This window comes from Amblyomma americanum, chromosome 7 (genome assembly GCF_052857255.1).
Source record: "Amblyomma americanum isolate KBUSLIRL-KWMA chromosome 7, ASM5285725v1, whole genome shotgun sequence".
NCBI lineage: Eukaryota > Metazoa > Arthropoda > Arachnida > Ixodida > Ixodidae > Amblyomma > Amblyomma americanum.
The window spans coordinates 12,571,875-12,592,041 of record NC_135503.1 but is presented as its reverse complement, the minus strand read 5'-3'; the positions used below and the strand labels follow the sequence as shown (position 1 = coordinate 12,592,041).

Genomic DNA, 20,167 nt, shown 5'->3' with positions numbered 1-20,167 from the left:
TCACAGTAGAGGGTGGTGGTAAAAAGAAGAAAAAATTCACAGAGGCACCTAAATACCTTCGGTATTCGCATACATGACGGAAGCCAATAGCCATCGAACCAAATTACCATGTGTTCGCAAAGCGATATCATTATAAGCTGTTTCCTTTACCGGAAGTGAAGTCACTTCTGTTCTGGTGCTGTCATTTCCCTCCAGCCAATGAACGAACTTTATGACAGACGACACATTTCTTTCCCGGTGAGGCTTTTGCAGCTATCGCATTAAAAGAGAAATGTGCTTGAAGAGTTCCAGCAATTTTATGCCATTTGCGCGGATTACGCCGTCTTTCCATAACCTCAATGCGGCATTAGGGAAGAGGGAGCGAGAGAACGTCTCATCTTTGCTGTCCTCCCCTCCTCTTTCTGCTCACAGCGCAGCAGGAAGTTCCTCTAATTTCTCGCTAATGAACGGCCGAATGCCAGTTACTCCTGCAACAGAGCTCTAACAGCTTGCGCTGTGAAAAAAGCCAAACAAAGTACAGAAATGCGTCTTTAGCTCGAGGACTCTTTTTCGTGTTCCTGCCCAACAACGGAGAGCCGTGCAAGAATTCCTCAAAGAAAATTCATAGATACTGACATATTCGCAAGATTTTTTTTTCCTTTGAAAGCCGGTTCAGCGCCGTTGCATCGAGAGAAAGGTAAACAGAAAAGAAGCGCCATGCGAGCAGAAAGGAGGGCAAACACAAAGCGATCCCTCTCCTATCCCTCTCCTTGCCGTCGCGCATCTCAAAACCAATCATCCCCGCTGGCACTGATTAGGCGCCGCCGAGAGTTACGGCCGCCCCTCCACCACCGCTGCTATCCACGGCGCCGGTAGTGCCGCAACACAAAATCAGCAAGACAACCAGCGACGAAGAAGGTCCCGCTGGAACGGGTGAGCGAACACGGGTGGCGCGCTGGAATCAGAGCAGTTCCTCCACGAGGCAGAAGACAAAGCAAACAACCTCAAACGAACGAAGAACAGGAACAGACGGGGTTCAAGCTGTCGTGGCTTGGCTTCGCGCATCGCATTTCGCCGACGATGCCACCCCCGTCCCTGCTGCTAGCGCCTCCTCTCGGCTGATGGGATCGGCAAACAAGACGTCGCTTGTGTACACGCGTCAGCGACGGCCGCGGCAGCAGAACGCTGACGTCTGCCGTGCTCGTGCATCTCGCTGTTGTGTCCCGACTCAGGGGCGCATGACGACTCCCTATCTCTGTTCGTTTCACAGTGCCATCGGCTTGGGTTTCCTGCATGGCTGGGGGTAGTACTACGCGCGAAACTGTCCTTCTATGGAGGCCGTGTGACATTCTCGGGTAAGGTTTTCCGAGGGAAGAAGGGAAGACCAGCGGTCACTGGCTGCTGGGATGCTGCTCTCCGACGTCGGTGACCTTTTCAAAGTGAGATTAATGGACTTGTACCGGCAGTGCGACCGGAAGCACTATGAACGAGCCACGCTGTTCGAGTCCATTCACGATTGCGCACTTGCCACTCACTCAACCACGCCAAGCGAAATTTGGAGCCACGGTGCGTCAGTTAGCGGAAGTGTTGTTGATACGGTCGTGAAAGCACACGCTGGGCTTCCTAATTTCCGCTGTTGGCATTGAGGGGTGCGACAAAAGGTCACTCCTAATGCTCCTCTTAGTTCTCTCCGCGCCTATTCCTTACGGCATGGTGCACTTTTGGACGTGCTTTTGCCGGTGAGCATTTTATCTACTCTTCTCATTCTGGCGTAAAGGTTTTTGCACTGTTAAGAGAAATATATCGGAATTCACTTGTTTCTGTGAAGTCTGTTGTTGTTCGATACAGCTTTTGTGATCTTTTCCATTTGGCAATATAGTAAAGCCAGATATGAAGATTATAAAATGTTTTCTGCACCGAAGAAGTGAGGCTTGCTCACAACGCGTCTATCATTTTGTCTGACGAGGTTGATCAAGGCTTCAATTACCTTCTGAGTACAGCATTTCTGTCTTGAATAGCCAAGTTTAGGCAAGCATGATTGCCTTTAGTTTGAGGCCTGGTCCGAGTGAATAAAACTACGCCCACCAACATGGACGTAAATAGTATTTCGAAGAAGCGATTCACTTTTTTTTTTCTTTTTCACTGGACGTTAGCTCGCGCAGGCTGGAGTCATTCCGGCTTGAGTTTTTCTTCTTTTGCAATTGTTTCTTTTATTTCACGAACACTGCCTTGATGCGTTAAGAGTTTAAGCTGGGCCGCCGTCGTGACGAGTGTCTGAATACTTGACACCATAAAAAGGCGATCATGACTGGACACAAATTCTTGGTGTGCTTACACAATTTCTTCATTTTATTCTCCGGGATTGAGCCACGCGTGCACGTGTGTTCTTTTATCGTGCTTGTTGTCTTATGGTACTCGAAGGCACTCCAGCAAACCTGGATAAAAAAAAGAAAATTGTTGCAGTGTCAGTGTAAACTATCAGTCATAAACTGCGAGCATTGAACAAAGAATCTGATTGATTGATTGATTTATTGATTGATTGATTGATTGATTGATTGATTGATTGATTGATTGATTGATTGATTGATTGATTGATTGATTGATTGATTGATTGATTGACATGGTAGGTGAGTTAGGGAGATTGCGCGAGCGATGACGCGAGCGGACCAGCGTTCCAGCGGGAGCAATGTTACGAGAGAGGCTACATCGCGGAGACGTGGAACACGAACAGAGCTGTAACCGACAACAAGAAAGTCACGTCGCAGAAAGAGAGGCCTTATCTTAGGGGTAAGGGAGAGAGCGCTGTAACGGACGCTGTGCCCCATAGAATCCCGCGGAGGCCACTATCGGGGCTGAACCAAGCGGATAAGCCTCGGCACCGTGTAGCATAAGCCGAGAAGCACGTCCGAGGCTCCCGATTAGGGAGACCCGGCGGCTGGCGACGAACAAATCGATCGATTCGACCACGCCAGAGGAACAGCGGAAGGGAAATGTTCCCTACGTGGCATCGCGCTTTCGACAACGGCCATTTTCGATTGCAGCACACACACGGACGATCGAACTGTGCTGCTTCTTTCGACGGTCAGCCAGCTCCTCCGTCGTGTGGCCGGCCATTTAAGCTCCCTCTTCGAAGTACGTTGTTTGCGCCCGTCTACCGGTTATTTATTTTTCCACATTTTTTTTTACTGTTTTCTAACAGCGCGTCCTCAACGATTTCTGATAAACGAGCTTGAAATTTGAGGCACCCGATCCTTAAAAGCAATTTTCGGGTTTTCAGACGACAGAAAAAGAAGGAAACGTTTCGGAAGAACTTAAAGGGGTGTCGTATCAGAGATTTTGGTTTTTCGGAGTGTGTTGAAATTTTGTGCCCGGTTTTTGACAGTGGGCTCTTTAAACTGGAGCTCATGTTTCCTAGATGAGGTAAATGCCTGGCCGCAGCCAAACGAAGCGTTTTCCGGATAATTTATCTGCCTGCGTCTGATGCTGCTCAACAAAGCCAGCGAGAATACCCGTTTAGTGAATTACCGTGCGCTTCAGTTGTGTAAGCTCGAAGAAATTAGCAGAAAACAAAGTTCCAACTTCGGCTAGTTGCCACATCACTCATTACTGCAGGGCTAAATAAACATGAAGAAAACATGCTGGTTGCAAAGAGATTAAAGCGCAACCAATCTGTCGTGGTCTTGTTTGTTTGTGTGTTCGTCTTGGTGTTTGGTTAGGGCTTTAGTAGTGAGAACGGTTTGGACCGGGTAGATAATCATAAAATGGCCGGTTTTTTCTGTGTTCCTGTTTGTTATCTTTCTTGCCTCTTTGCGCTGTCAATTTTCTTTAAGCCCATATACACACTGCTTTGCAGCAAGCAAATATCGGGTGTAAAATATTTGCATTAAACCCTTCAAGCATGTAATCTTGCGCACCTTGTAATTTCTTTATTCTCGTTAACATCGCCCATCGATCATTTAAGCGCCACAAGTGGTTATTTTATTCTGCGTGGTTTTTGTCTTCGGTTGCATACCGTGTGGGATTGCGAAAATAATTTCTTCCACGAAATTTATTTCACACCGCAAGTCGCAGCTCGAGATAGACAGCACGTTTTCTGAACGCAGTTTTCCATAAACGCGTCATTTTAGACGTAAGCTTTGTTCGGGCTCGGTAATTTCTGTAAAAAAAAAGTTTTATTTAGCCACGCTAGGGGCAACGTTGGCATCTATTTTTCCTCTCCCCAATTCGTATCTGAAACTCTATAATTAGCTGAAATTATAATTATAAACAGAAAATGGACATGGTGAAAACACGTAATCACCAAAATTCGAAACCCCTGGGCTGTCCCTTTTTTGGTGTCTGAATGTATACCGAAGGAAGGAACATATACTGATTGGCGGCAACTGGGAAATAGATAGAGTGATGAGGATTGCGAATTCGCAGCAGTGACGTGACTGCCTTCGCCACACACCAGGAATCAAAGGACGTCGCCGCCGGTTGATGCATCTGTCCTGCACTGAACTCATATCGTCTCATTACGACATTGATGATGACCATGATTGCTGAAGATTCGCTTCGGCATCGCTATGCTAGTTCCCGCTGTCGTCTGCGGGATGTCTTGCAACATCAGGAAAATATGACCTTCTGCTCGGTAACAGCACGCATTGTTATTCGAAGTTACAAGCGGCAATGGTAGAGAACGTCATGCTACAAGGTGCATTGCGCAGCGGCTGGCAGACCTGTTGCTCTCGAGCAAGCGGTCATTAACGTCAGAGCTCATGACAGCTGATCTAAAGAGGCAAGGGCCTGTATTCATTAAGAATCACTTATTATCCAGACGGGTTCACGTCATTGCGAACACATCGCAAGCGTGCATACGGACGCACAGTTTTCGTAGCACAAGTATTCACGGGCTGATCTGGCTACTTTAAGCGGCGTTACATGAATATGGGTGTCTGGACAATCAATTTATTTGTATTGCTGTCATGTGTCCTATGCATTATGCTCTTAGAGTGATTGTTGTTGCTCATTGCTTCTCTTTAATTTATTGTATTTTTGTATTCTATACCGTTTACGGTGATTGGGACATATTATTGCTTATATATTTTCTCCTCCAAGTTATCATTTCTTGCGTGTGCATTGTATTATCTTTATTGTGAATTGTGTGTGTAGTAGCTGTGTTTTCTTGAACTTTGTGTCGCTAGTTCACCGCAGGTTCCTTTAATTATGGGATAAGCCGTAGCCGGCACCGCTATCACAAACCAACACCTCCTTTTAACACCACATGAATAAAAAAAAACAATTTTCAATCTTTTTTTTCCAGTTTTGTTAAAATACGAACATATTTAATTACCTTCCATGAAATTCTTATTTATAAAGCTGCGTTGCTCAATAAATGTCTTCAGTCCTTCTGCAGTGTGACCTTTATGCGTCTGGAGTATAAATGATGAAAAAGCTAAAATTAGTTTTTTAAGAACCTATTCATCCTTTATTTTTTACTCTTTGTGCTAATGTTACCCCGCCTTCTCAGATGATACCGTGCGCTCTGCGCGACATTCTCGCTAGCCAGATCCGCTCAGTTAAACGCGGTGTCCTACCTCCATCGATTGCGGCCACTAGCCGAGTCTTGCCGCAATACAAAGCCCTCGCTCAGCCGAAAAGCCGTTCGAGTCAGTGTCCCCGTCTGCACCGAGTAAAAAAGTAACGGACGCTATACCTTTCTCTCGCTACATAGCAGGGGAACCAACGGCCGCACAGCCGTACCTTATCTGTGCGCGCCCCGTCGTCACTGGGTCTAAAAGAAAGACGGCGCGGACATTCAACCGTGGTGGGGGAGGGGGGGGAGATCAATAAGCCGAACTGGCTGCCGGGCGTCCACATTTCGCCGGCCTCGCTACTGTGTATGGTTATACCCGCATAAAAAGGGACCCTAGAAAAAGAGGAAGCAGGAAATACGGAAGAGAAGTTGCTTGACGCCGAATGAGTGTGTGTGCGTGTTAGTAGATAGCTTGACGAAAATTTTCCTGGCCAGACATCATCATCATCATCGCCCTACATCTACGCCCACTAAAGGACGAAGGCCTCTCTTACTGATTTTAAGCAAACCATGTCCTGCGCCAGCTGTGGTCACCATAAAATCTAAACGCGAATTACCCTTGGCAGGTGGCAACCTGCCCACCGGGTTGGGAGCAACCTGCACACATATATTTGCTTCTGTTTACACCCAATAATATGGTTACAGCGTAGTTAACAGATGTTTGCCACCTGCCACGATTGGCAGGTTGTCATGACGTCGCAAAATGTCACGTGACCCACGTGCCAGGTGGGCCGCCCAGTTTTCCGTTCACAATGACGCATTTTCTGCAGAACGAAATGCGTGACTGATACGCGTGCATGGAACGACCGTAATAAGAATCAAGTGAACAGGCGAGGGGGAGCCTCAGGGAGCTTGCCAATGTTTCGAGAAGGAGTCCCAGATGAAGACAAGCCCTCGTGTCAAAACGTTGGCAAGCTCTCTGACGCCTCGCTCTCCCTGTTCGCTGTGTGTTTGCAGAAACCCATCGACCTGCCCTCTATGTACCTCGTAATAAACATTGCGCCATGTATCTACTGTGCTTCATCTATGTCATGCAAACAAACACAACGCGCGTAATACACTTGACGTACAACTTCAATGACCTAGCAATATCATGAGCAACAAAGCATAACCGCGATAAGCAATGCAAAATCAAGATACCTTGGAAAGCAGTGATCATGCATTGCTAGCGCACCTAATTCGCCTTTGACCTAACTACAAAATCAACCATCATTTTTTTTACTTCCTTATAGGGCAATTCTTGTTACAGCTGTCTCCTCACACTACCCCATCACCTCCGCCCGCCTGGCTCTCTGCAACCCCGCCCCCCCCCCCCCCCCCCATCCCCATTTCCGGCTACGCCTTCTGTCTCCTGGAATCCACTGGTTAATTCCTCTCCGCACTACATTCTTTACACATGGTTATAATTGCGACAGCGTTTAACGCCTATTTGGAAAAAAGTTCTTTTGTCAGTCATAAAATTCTCCTATTGGCTGCTGGGAGGTGACGTGAACAAATAGGACAATTCTCATTGGCTGGAGGATAATGACGCCACCAGACTTGCAGTGACGTCACTAACGAAAAAACACCAACAGCGTTTTAATGCTACCGCATTGCCAACACAAAAGGTAATTGAGTGTCCCTCTAAATTTTATTTCTCGTCCTTAAATTGGTTATATTTGAACAGTGGTTAGTACCTGATCAGGCATAATACTTAGCAAAATGAGTCGCTGAACAAGCCAAACTTTAGATTCCGAGCCGTTGTTCTGTGCGCGCGGGCTGCGCCTTGCTCGTTGCCGTTCTTTCTTTGGCTCCTGCTGTGAAAGAAAGAAGAAAAAAACGTCGCTGTAGAAACGGAATGACGAAAGCAAAATACATAAGCATCTTTTTGGAAGAAAAAAGCACGAAGAAGGACAAAGGACGAAGAAAGCGCACAACACAAGCGCTGTCTCACAACTAATTTTTTTATATATATATTATGAAGGCAAAAATACAAACAAGAACCGAGAATTCAGCGCATGCGCAACAGGCACCCGAGGTAATCAGCCAAAAAGTTGATATATTGGCATAGTACGCACACCGGCAGTGTGTATGTACTCGTGCGCCTGTGTTTGCGTCGGTACTCACACAACACTCGAACTCTTCTGATCGGTCACTGCTTCTATTCCAGCGCACACGCACCTGACCCCCCCCCCCCCCACACACACACACACATAGAGGCGCAACCGGAAATTCCAAGCGCAGTGTGTTCGTGTGCACGCCTCGGCGCCGCTGTAACACATTCAGGCTTTACCTCCACGTCACACGCACTGATGCACAAAAGCACAGTGTGCGTCACAGAGAGGTAGAGAGACCAAAGCAGTGTGCGTGTTGGTCTCGGAGCTGACCCGCAGAGTGGCAGACGAGAGGCACGCCGGTCCCGGTTAGAGAACCCGGATGGCCCAGTACTCGCTGCTCCCAACCTTGTTTTTATTTACTACCCCTCCCCTTGCATCTCCTGTCGATAAGTCGGCGTAACGAACAACACCAGAACCAACGAGGGGGAAAGAAGAGCGGCGTCTAACTCGGAAGAACCTGCCGTGAACGACCGATCGATGCAGAAACCACGAGAGCGGGCCGACTCGCTCCCGCTACTGCCTCGTTGGCGGCAGTGGCTCGGTGATGGACGCAGTAAGCGTAACAAGATGGAAAGCCCGCCGGCTTCGCTTCTGTGTTCATTCTGTTTTCAGGCGCAGCACATCTCCCGTGCTAGCGATAAACCTTTCAACTCCGAGTCAGCGGCGCTTGCACCGTCGTCTCTCTCGTTCCCTTGTGTGCACTGTTCCCTGGCGGAATGGGGTATAGTCGTTACTGTAGCTGTGGTCTCTTTCTCCCTCGCCCTGTGGTCGTCTCTTCTCCGTATGGCTGTTCATATCTACTCACGCTCGGGACGCTGCGGGGCAATTGCTGTGTTCTCTGCACCGCCTTCTTTATGTTCTGGTGAATTCAGAGGCAGTCGTCGTAATTGCTGTAGCTCGCGGTGATAAGACGTGCTCGTATAAGGCTTGGGACCAGGCTGCCCGGACTAGATATTGTCAGTGGGCCCAACCCAGAGAAACGCCGGTGACAAACTCTGGCTGCGGTGGAAAGTCTTGTCAGAGAAGTTCTACTCGCGTCTGTTCTTTGTAGCTGCCACCCATGCTCTGAACGCGTATTAATTATATGACCGCAGGGTTGTCCTCCACCGCCGAACTGACTGTTGCTGAAGCATCTTTCTTCCCGGCCTCCTCTTTAGTGCCCAGTTGTTGAGCGGGTGTATACTTTGGGCGAAGCGCAAAAGAGATAACGTCACACGACTCGAGCTTTCGCGGAAGCCGAAATGCGCTAATCGGTGACGCCGATTATACCAGCTCTCACTGCATGGTTATTTTCGTACACATGAATGTGGATGCCGTTCTGCTGTGAAGGCTTATATGGCGCTCTGCACGCGTTGGGCAATCTATGTAAACGTACCTTGAAAGTGAGACGCAGTAATCTTTGAAACAAATCAGTTGCAGTGCACAATATGGGAATGAAGGATGGCACTTACGGCACGGTTCGCCGGTTCTCAAAGGGGCTTGTTGTCAGTTTACTTGCTCCAGTTTTCTTTTTCTCTCTATTCAGTTGCGCCACATTAGAATAATCTAAACAAAAAGCAAGCCATTGCTTTTTTTTTTGGCATCTTGATGAAACAACGTCGGTTAGAAACGAAGCCAAAATCCAGAAGAACATAGGAGGTTTCATGAAATTTATTTTGTTCTGCTAATTTTTGTGGCACGCTTTGACAATTTAAATTGATTACGTATGCGACAATGAACTGATAAATATTCTGATGAGGAATGAACTGACAATGTGACAATGATACCTGATAACAAAATTAATCATATAAATAAATCTGATCAAAAACCGGTTGGTTTCAAATTACAGAGCAGTGATGTCAGAGTGCGATGCCTCAATATCACTGTCTCACTGCAAATATTTCGGAAGTAAAAAAGAAGAAAACAAGAGTTCCTACAGTTCCATAAACTCTCAGATCAGAAACCACGCCTTTGCACGAGTGTTATGATATATACGTAATGATCGAAAGGGGATGTCAATCATTCTCGTGGTGAGGCGTTCTTGTCAGGGCATCGGGGGCTTGCTCCACCTGTTGCCGCTGGCGTACGCATTTCAGTTGCCGCTGCACGATCCGGACCCCTTACCGAATAGTAAACACGCGCCCTCTCTCTTTCTCTCCCTCTCCCCCTCCGGTGACGTAGTCAGCAACTGCTGCCCTCCCTCCTGCGCGCCGCAAGTTACGTCGGTCGCAGGTAAGCCGGCGACTCACGAAAACTCCCTAAAGGGGGGCTCCTGGACCACTCCGTGGGGCAAGGCAGTGAAAACAAAGTGACGAGGGAGTTAAACAGGAGTGGAAAGGGAGATAAATAGAGGAAGAAGTACAAGCAGATAGCACGTACGGAGCAGGGCGTGAGGGAAAAAAAATATTAACACTCGGGATCAGTGCCTAAAGCAAATGTCACCCGGGGCATACAATACAGCGTCGGTTCGCAATAATTGTACAAAACTTTAGCCTGCTTGGTGAGGCGAAACCGTATTGGGCTCCCGAGAGGCAATTTTTTTTTCAGTGCGGCACTAGATTCGCGGGCCTGAGGCTGATATGCCAGCATCAACAGAGCTTGTCTGATTTTCACGACTGCGTTAAGCTAGCGTGGTCAAGTTATGCAGCTAGGAGATTTTCATCTTGACAAGGCACAGGGTTGAAGCTGCTTGCATCTATAGACTAAAGCTAAAATCTCCCATAGAGAACCGGTATAAAAATAATTTGCGGGCAAACAAGCAAAAATAGGCAGCAGAAATTTTTGGTTGCTGTTCGCATCCGTGTACCTTACAAAAATGGTCTATAGACAGTCTATAGACTTCTTATAAACTCTATTTCCTTCCTATAGATATTTCTTTTTGTCTATTAAGTACTCTGTAGACTGTCTTTAGACAAAAGTCTAGGAAAGTGTATGACCATAAATTTATTGATCATCTATAGACTGTCTATGAAGTCTGTATTACCTATAGACAGTTATCTATAGTTTGTCTATAGACAGTTTATAGACATTATAGACAGAAGTCTATGGAAAGTTTATAGACTGTCTAAAAAAAATTTGTAAGGGTTAAAGAAATCTGAATTTGAAATTAGCTGGGTTAGAAAAACGTGAATTTGAAGTCTGACGGGACATGCCACAGCTAAAACTGCATGCTGCGGCATGCATCACCCTGTTTAAACTTGTTTGTAAATGTACCACGCGTAGTGGAAGCTGTAGTGATTATTCATTATAAAATAAAGATAAATACAAATATGCAAAATGAAAATAAAAACTGAATGAAAAGATGCTGGGGGCGGCGGTAATCACTATCTACTATATTAAACTCACGAGCTGCGGTCAGCGGAAGTAAAAGGGACAGGGAGATGATAGGTAGCGGCAGTACGGATGAAGGCGATAGCGAGAAAGCACAGGGTAGAGCTCTACAGTAACGCCTCGTTAATGTGGACACGAAGTGTTCAGAAAGCGAGTGGTCCGCAATAACAAATGACGAAGAAAAAAAATATTCTGAAAAAAAAAGCAACGCTTTATGATTACGGACTGCTTCTGTGCCAGTTTTCACTTTGCAATCTCGGAAGCTCCAGTTGCATTGTTCTGAACGCCGTTGTCATTAAAATCATATATTAAGCTGCCCATGTTCTTTGCCACTATGAAGCGTGAGACAGCACACAAAAAGGTCATTACTACGACATTTGTACTTTCCCACTGAATTTCGGCGGTGCTCTGGACTCAAAATACAAGAGGCGGAACACCGCTATCCGTATTTGACGGGAAAGAATGCATGTGTCCCAATGGGCTCTGTACATTTTCAACCTGTCCATTTTCCGAACAGCGAGTTTCCATATTAACGAGGTACACATGCAATGAAAAATTTGGTCCCCAGAAATATTGTCCATGATTCGAGTGTTCTATATTAACGGGGGTCGTATTACCGGGGCACGACTGCATACACTGTTTCGACACAAATAATCACACTAGAAAAGGTAAAGAGATAACGCAGCTCGCGAGCAATTGTTCAGGCACAGTTCGGTGCAGTGCTACCCGCGGGCGGCCTCTACAGCTATGTACAAGCAAACAAACATGCACTGTATTCACGAACCGCACGCGTCTCGTGTCCAAGTGTAATGCACGCGGGGCGTGCTCGTCTAGGCGTGGCTACCTGGCGGGACGCGAGCGGGACATCAGGCCCGCCTGCTCGATGTATGCACAGAGGTTCACCATGGTTCTTTATTTGTGTCAGGCGAAAGTATAATTTGCGCAGCAAAGCCATCAGTCATTATAACTTCTAAGGTCGTTTCGCTTACGTGTATACTGCTGTATTTATGGTATCTTTAGTTTCTGTCGTCTCACTTCTTTCTTGCGGCCTCGTGTTTTTGGTTATTTTATCTTTTTATTCGGCGGCCTGACAAGGTACCCGCCTCGCGCATAGTTATAGCTTTTCCACGACGAAATAAAAACATCAAAAACGACATGACTGCAAGTGAAGAAAAGAAAACTGCACTCCAAGGGGCACTAGGCGAATGCTTCACGAAACGAATATTCACTACCGCTATGTCGCGAAGGTCTCAGGGGAGTCCGTGTGTCTTGTCTCCCGAGGGTCGTTTGGCCACGGGGAAACCACCGACCGTAGAGCCACTCCGTCCATGTATTCCGGCCTCGGAACGGGTGGCAAGCAAGCTTGGAAACCCTGTGCACACGTGAACACACACTAAGCAACAAGGGCATTACGCGTTATGATTTTACTTGTTGTTTTATTTTCAAGTAAACAGAACAAGCAGAGCAAAGCGAGCTACTCCTCTATTTGTCTCTGGACAAGAGCTCGTTCAGGTCGCAGGAAATGCCTGCCTCTCACAAAGGCGCCCGGCCATGAACTGGGAAAATGAAATCTTAAAAAATTAAGCGACCCGTTTTAAAGATAGAAGCAAGCATTACGTGTACACAGACCGCTTGCGAACAGAAACGCCGCGGGGTCAGAGGGTTCATTTCGGGTGCCCCCCCCCCCCCCCCCCCCAACCGCACTATTCCGCCTCTTCTTGTACCCTGCAACATAGAAGTTGGTTTGGTTTAGGTACTAGCTTGAATCGCTTTGCTAATATTAAGTTCTGTGTGCACGCTCGTATTCTCAACGCGTTCCCAATTCTTTCAGCAAGGTAGCGTTCCAGTGCTTCCTTTTTCTTTCCGCCTTGCTCATCTTCGTTTGGTACGCACTTACTATTCTTCTGTTGTTGCAGTTGTCTTCGCAGCACTTTTTTTTTGTTCTTCCCTTGGCTCCCATTTCGCAAATGCGGCTTCATATAGATCCTCTGTGCAGTTATGTCGGCACTGCTCGGGTAATATCCCAACGCGTTTCAGTAGGACTAGGATGATACCCTATTTCACCTCAAGCGGAGTGTCTTTGCCGCGGGGGGATTTTGAAGCCTCGATTTCGCGTTCAGCTTTCAAAACTCTGTGTATCAGTGAGGTAAACTTTATGAAATGTTAGCAGTCGTCGTACCTAGTTACAGGACATAAGCTTCCTACTGAGAGAGACGTTCAAAGTGATTGCGTTAGGAGCTTCCTGTTTCTTTACCTCTGACAAACTGGTTTAGCTAACGACTACGTTCCCTAAGAGAGACTTCATTGCAGTGATTTCCCTACACACCCATCTAGGAGTGGGTGTACACAGCCCTTTGTTTTTCGGAAGGCACCCCTTAATTCGTAATGTTTTATTTTTACTCTGATGACTATCGAAAATTATTACCGCTTCTCCTCCGCCCTCAGGCCCCCCTCCCCTACTAGAAATCTAGACACCCCTCTAATTTCAGTTCCTGGGGAAACTCTTGCTTCATTGTCTACAAATCGAGGAACAGTAGCTGCCTTGGAAACACGCCGTTATTTTCGTTCTAGGTTTATGGATTGTCACTACTTGACTCAATATCCCTACCGCAATCCCTCTTCTCTGCGAAGCAAATTTGAAGCTGCAGTTGAGGTGCACTTTTTAACAATATGCTATGCAATGCAATGCTGTACAGTACAGTACTTTACAATACAGTACAGTACAGTACAGTACAGTACAGTACGGTACGGTACGGTACGGTACAGTACGGTACGGTACGGTACGGTACAGTACAGTTTACTCCAGAAACCTCGATGCACTTTCTAAACGCCTAGTCGTCATGCAGCACATCCTCGTGATTATAATGCCTTTAAAATGACGTGAGGAAGTGCATCACTCTTTGCTCCATAAATCTGAAAGCTTAGTCGGGAGCTAGCTGCGGGAAGGAGAGAGAGAAAAGATAGAGAAAACGAAGACAGAGGGAAGGAAGAGACCTCTCTTTTACCGTACCTTCGCAGAATTTCCGCTTGGAGCATAAATCACGGCTGCTTCCGCTCAACGTTCTTAGGAGCACACCGACGCCAAGAATTCTCGGCCCTCGTCAAGTTGTCAAAAATATGACCCGGCTTCCGGTTTTTCTTGCCTCGCCGCATTCCCTTTGCTTTACTTAGCCTTCGCGGAAACCGTTTGGCTGCCGCTAATACTCCCTCAGGAAGCTGCACTCTATCTCGCTGCAGCCGTACAACGTGCGCGAATGCCAGAGAGTTTGCGTTATCCCGTGCGGAGCTCCTCTCGCAAGCCTATTAGCCCGCTAAGATGGTTCGCGATTGACTGGTGTGCGAATGGTCATACTGTAAGCCGTTGTGATTGGCGGCAATCTCACTGGCATCTACCAAGCGTAACACGTTTAGTGCGCTAGCACGTATAGGGGGCCATTTCTCTCATTTAGCTTTTGTGTGTTTCTCTTTTAATAATTGGTTTTTTTTTTGGGGGGGGGGGGGAAAGAAATGGCGCAGTATGTGTCTCATATATCGTTGGGACACCTGAACCGCGCCGTAAGGGAAGGAAGGGATGAAGGAGGGAGTGAAAGAAGAAAGAGAAATAGGTGCCGTAGTGGAGGGCTCCGGCATAATTTCGACCACCTGGGGATCTTTAACGTGCACTGACATCGCACAGCACACGGCCGCCTTAGCGTTTTGCCTCCATAAAAACGCAGCCGCCGCGGTCGGGTTCGAACCCGGGAGCTGAAGCCGGATTTGTGGCAGGTTGCTGACCTGCCCACCGGGTGATGTGGTGGGCTACCTGCCCTATATATATCACTGCGCAAGGAGTGGTAGCAAGGCTCCCGGAGGTCTGTGAATGAATAATATGATCAATTCCGCACATATGGACATTATCCCATTATTCGCTATCCGAACAACTGCCATCTGTGAACACTGGATCTGAACACCAAAAGCGAAGGAAAGACCAAACTGCCCCACCGAACTACGCAAATCGATCATTATTTTTTCCTCTCTCTTTTTTTCATTTTCTGCTTCTTTTTTTGTGCGAGCGCCTTTCTTGAATCCAGCTCTCGTTATTTCGAGCCTGCTGCACACAACTACCACGCACGCAGTACTGAATCAGCGTAATCGAAAGTAGGCCTATGATTTTCCCTCGGGTTTGCCAGACGCGTGAGGAGTAAATGCGCAACCTGCGCGTAGCTTTCCCTGTTCTTTTTTTTTTTTCGATCCGGCTTGCCGAGCCGTAGCTTCGTTCGAAGTGCTCTTTGTGAGCGATGACGTCAAATCAGTCGTGGGCTTACTCCTCATAGGCGCCGCTATATTTAGCGGCGTGGGTGTGCCAGTTGTACTAGGATCCCTATTTGAAGCTGTATAATAGGGCTCCGATCCGACACCATCAGATGTTGGTGCAGTGTACCGTTTGTCAGATTAGAGTCATTAGTTAACGTGTTTTGCGCACGTTTAGTACGCGATTAATTAGAAAATTAAGTTTTGAACCAGTCTAAATATATTTTGAGGCTGTGCATTAGTGCCCGTTACGTGAATTTTCAACCGTAATGAGGCATCAGGAGTGGCAGATCTCGCTGGTGTACCATTCATGCGGCTTTATACCGCTCCATTTTTTTTGTAAAAGTTAAAAAACACACACAATTACTTCGCTGAAATAGAAATAAGTGTTAAATATACTGCTGATAATGAATGGAACTGAAATCCTTAATACACAAAAAAATATCGAGACAAGAAAAGAACATTCTGGAAATGCAGTCTTTTAAAGAAATCGTAAAGATAAAGTCTTATTTCCCTCGTATGCACTGGCCCATAAAATATTAGTGTGTCTGTTCTGCCTAACAGCAAAGAGAGCTAAATTTACCCAAGTTTAAATTCCATGTGCCTATGGTCACAAGCTTCGCAAGTCATAAGTGTGGCTGAAGCTAAATCCTCGTTCCTGTTCCGCAAGCATTTATTTCTTCATTTTTTTTCCCCGTCGACGTGTGACCAAATCGACGCGTTGAAACGCACGAACCAAAGGGCCTCTCCAATAATATGTTCAAGCACCCGTTACTATGAAGAACACTTGAGCGTTAGTATCTTTCCTCTTTTTATGGATTCAGGAACTGATATCACGTCTCGCTTTTGTTTGAAAAGTTGTCGGTCGTTTGGCATCGCCACTGCGGTCCTCGAAACGGCCGAATCAGCCGAGTCTTGATTGCGTAACCTAGTGCCCGCTTCTATTTCGAGATGATAAAAGCCGGCTGCCCTCGTGAAGTCGTCTTGAGTGCTCGCTCTTGACGTGATGAAAGCAGCGCGGCATCTGTTGCGACTTTACCGTCAAGCGCTTTTTTTTTTCATATCCTGGACGAGTCTGCAACTCGGTGATTGATGGAGCAAAGAATCACGATGCGCTGAGATTGCTCGTCTGCACGAGCGTACTTCAAACAGCATTAATTTTTTAGCTTTCTTGTTACAATTCATGCGAAGTTGTTCTGATGGTGTTGGATAAAGAGTATTAATAGACAATATTTATGAGGAAAGATGCAGACATTGATGAAGAGTATGTTAGCCACCTACTAACTACTGCGCAATCCAGTCGGCTGGTCTCGTTCTCTCTGTTTTGGTCTTTCAGGGTAGGAGACCGTCGGCGGGTTTAAGACCACAATTTCGCTTAGGCGCAGACATTCTTAGACGAAGACGCTCTGTGCGTGTGTAAACCTTTCGGTTTCTTATTTTAGTTGTAGGGACACCGGACAGAGCGACTTCTTTCGAGAGTTTTCTCTCGAGGGGCACTTCCTCGCTACTGTCCAGCGGACGGTCATAACCGTAATCCGAAGTATCGATCTGAGCGCGCGCCCCTGTTTTCATTCCTCTAGATGCTCTCTTCATATGACCTGACTGTACATTTCTCTGACCTAGTTTCTTTTTTTTTTTGGTAAGTTGAATGCAGCAGTCGCGGTCTTTCAGAGGAACCTCGTCCGACTGCGAAGTGATGCGAAGGGCGAATGACCCTAATTCCTGTTACAGTCAAGCAAATGCTTGGTTGTTTTGGGCTACAATCAAGCAAGTGCTGTTATAACACATGACTGTGAACATAGGTCCTTCCAGGTGTAAGCATCCGCATTTTTTTTAATGCGCCCGGTGTAATAATTGGTTATTTGGGGAAGAAAATGGCGCAGTATCTGTCTCATATATCGTTGGACACCTCAACCGCGCCATAAGGAAAGGGATAAAGGAGGAGTGAAAGAAGAAAGGAAGAGGGAGGTGCCGTAGTGGAGGGCTCCGGAATAATTTCGACCACCTGGGGATCTTTAACATGCACTGACATCGCACAGCACACGGGCGCCTTAGCGTTTTGCATCCATAAAAAACGCAGCCGCCGCGGTCGGGTTCGAACCCGGGAACTCCGGTGTGCAATTGAAATTGACGACAGGGGGAGTGATCTGTGCCAGTACTCAACTTTCTGTTTAGATTAAGGGGCGGAGCTTGGGTCGATGCGTAACGTGGACGGAGCGCTTTACACCGGGTTATGTTTTTTAAAAAGCTTACTTTACGCCAACAAGTTATAGCCTGCTGGCGTGGAAGTCCTATAAAGGGATATATTTTAGTTTCCAGCGCTGCCAACTGCCTTATTAGCGGCCAAGGCAGGAGTGAACAAAATACATATTCAAACAGGAGCAGGTGCTGTATATATCAGACTATAAGCGAAAAAAAAAGTGAAAACATACAACCAGCAGTGAGGTCCGTATAAAGCTCTGCAAACAGTGGTGCATTGCAAACTTAGGCAAGGAACGGCCGAAAGATTCACACACCAAAATGTGAGAACATACGCACTGCACTCACAGACAAGGAAACACTTCATATAAAGGTGAATTTCGATGGAGGCGAAATTCTAGAGGCCCGTGTACTGTGCGATGTCAGTGCATGCTAAAGAACCTCAGGTGGTCAAAATTTCCGGAGCCCTTCACTACGGCGTCCCTCATAGCCTTAGTCGCCTTGGGACGTTAAGCCCCATAAACCATAATTTGACTCGACAGACGCTGATTTTGGCCACATCGCAAAGCCAGCCTTTTCCATTCGATGATGGCAATTATTATTTTTTTGGGTCAGGACATTTATCCTGTTTTGTTCAGTTTCCTTCCAGTTGGTCGCGTGGCACTAAACTGCACGTTGATATTAAAGTCCGATTGTACTGGCAGTTTTCCTCCGTTTAAATTTCTGCATGAGTGCCTACACTGTAGGCACTGCAAGCATTCTAGGCACTGTATTGTAGGTACTATGGCCTTACGGTGACCTCCTGTACAGTAGGCACGCAAACAGGATCCATTTCTACGACTTCATTGTTTTCGCAATGCCACGAAAAGTATCGATACGTGTGCACGATCACTGGTTGCCCTTCACTCTCGCGCGCAGCATGCAGTGAATGTGACCACTTTTTTCAGCTCCCACGTGGAGACCATCAGTGATGCAACAACGGATGGCCGTCTTCGTTTCCGTTGCATTAAGGACCTGTCGGCTCTTAAAATGTAGGGCGATATCGAACGGTGCACGACCTGCGACACGCACAACGCACATTTCAAAATACACTCGCGCAACGCTGTTCATGTGCTTTCTCAAAGAGCCTCGTTTCCGGAACGCATGTCAAACACGTTGTTCAGTCCACGCACGCGGCCAGCCCAATAAAACCGAGGCGTGGGATCAGCAAGCCGGAGGTCATTAATTTCTGGTAGTTCAAAGCCACCGCCTGTGAGAAAGGTGCAGTGGATGGCTCCGCCATTTTTCAGCCACCGGGAGTTCGATGCCACACTGCACTTGGGGCCCCGCCGCGGTGGCTCAGTGGTTAGGGCGCTCGACTACTGATCCGGAGTTCCCGGGTTCGAACCCGACCGCGGCGGCTGCGTTTTTATGGAGGCAAAACGATAAGGCGCCCGTGTGCTGTGCGATGTCAGTGCACGTTAAAGATCCCCAGGTGGTCGAAATTATTCCGGAGCCCTCCACTACGGCACCTCTCTCTTCCTTTCTTCTTTCACTCCCTCCTTTACCCTTCCCTTGCGGCGCGGTTCAGTGTCCAACGATGTATGAGACAGATACTGCGCCATTACCTTTCCCCCCCAAAACCAACAATTATTATTATTATTATTATTATTATTATTTGCACTTGGGTCGTTATGTTTTGCCACCGTCAAAATTCGGCCGCTACATCCAGCTATTGTACGCGCGACCTCGTTGAAGAAAAACGCCTCGGGGACTGGCATAGCTGGCGCCGCATCTGATACGTAAATTCACCTCAACATTGCGCTATGGCGGAGACGTATTTCATTTCCGGGGTCGGGATCACGAGCTGCGCATGAGCAAAAGCAGCTTGCTACAACAGAACTGCACCAGTGCTTCACTACTGTTGTGGCATATAAAACTCCAGCCTGGTTACTGTAGTTCCTCTTGATCTTCTTTTTTGTTACCCAGTAGAGAAGAGGTCAGTGACCCTTAAGATGGCGCGCAAATCCTAATGGTTATACACGGTTGTCTATTAGGGCTTTCCAGAAAAAGTGAGCAGCGAGTCACACTGGAGTTGCTGTGCAGCTATGAGAGTAAAGGCAGCCAGGCAGAGAGTGATTTGTGCCGTGTTTACAACGTTATAGTGATAGCAATGAGTGTTACAGGCGTCCTCATACGTTCCCCGTCCTGTCCCCCTTCTTTTTTTGCAGAGTGTGACCGCATGTTCATCAGCAACCCGGACGGCCCGAAGAACGGCAGCTTCAGCGCCCCGCACATGGAAAACCCGATGGGCCACTCGCGACAGTGCATCTACACCTTCATCGCCCAAGAGAACGAAAGGGTCGACATCAACTTCACCCGCTTCCGGGTGCGCGGATCATCGCCCGAGTGAGTTGGCGTTTATACTTTTTTTTATATATCATCCTGCAATGTCTCCGTGTTTTTAACTTCATTAGTGCGCTGCTCATAGGTGCGAACAACACTGGACGCAAGAACCACGCGCACAGACAGGGTGTACTTATGAGTAGCGCACTAATGAAGTTAAATATGAACCAACTATGCCCATTTGCAGTTTTGCTTACGTTCGTGCTTTTGATGGCGTTTCATTCCTCGATTTACTATTCCTAAGCTCCTGAGAGCCCGATATTTGCGTTCATCGCATGTAGTGTTCTACCATAAAGTACCTAAGAGCTATAAAAATATGCAGCATTGCTTTACG

General features: G+C 47.1%; 1 protein-coding gene across 4 annotated transcripts in view; it reads left to right on the top strand.

Moving 5' to 3' along the window:
- Positions 1-20,167, top strand: part of LOC144098506 (cubilin-like) — a 247,792-nt gene that overhangs the window by 163,591 nt on the left and 64,034 nt on the right. For 3 of the 4 annotated variants that reach the window (XM_077631195.1, XM_077631193.1, XM_077631194.1), the window contains one exon: positions 19,659-19,836. In XM_077631195.1, coding sequence (XP_077487321.1) covers positions 19,670-19,836 — 167 coding nt within the window. In that variant the 5' untranslated portion in view covers positions 19,659-19,669. Of the gene's footprint in view, positions 1-9,810; positions 9,862-19,658; positions 19,837-20,167 lie in introns of all 4 variants that reach the window. The other variant, XM_077631196.1, reaches the window with a different exon arrangement.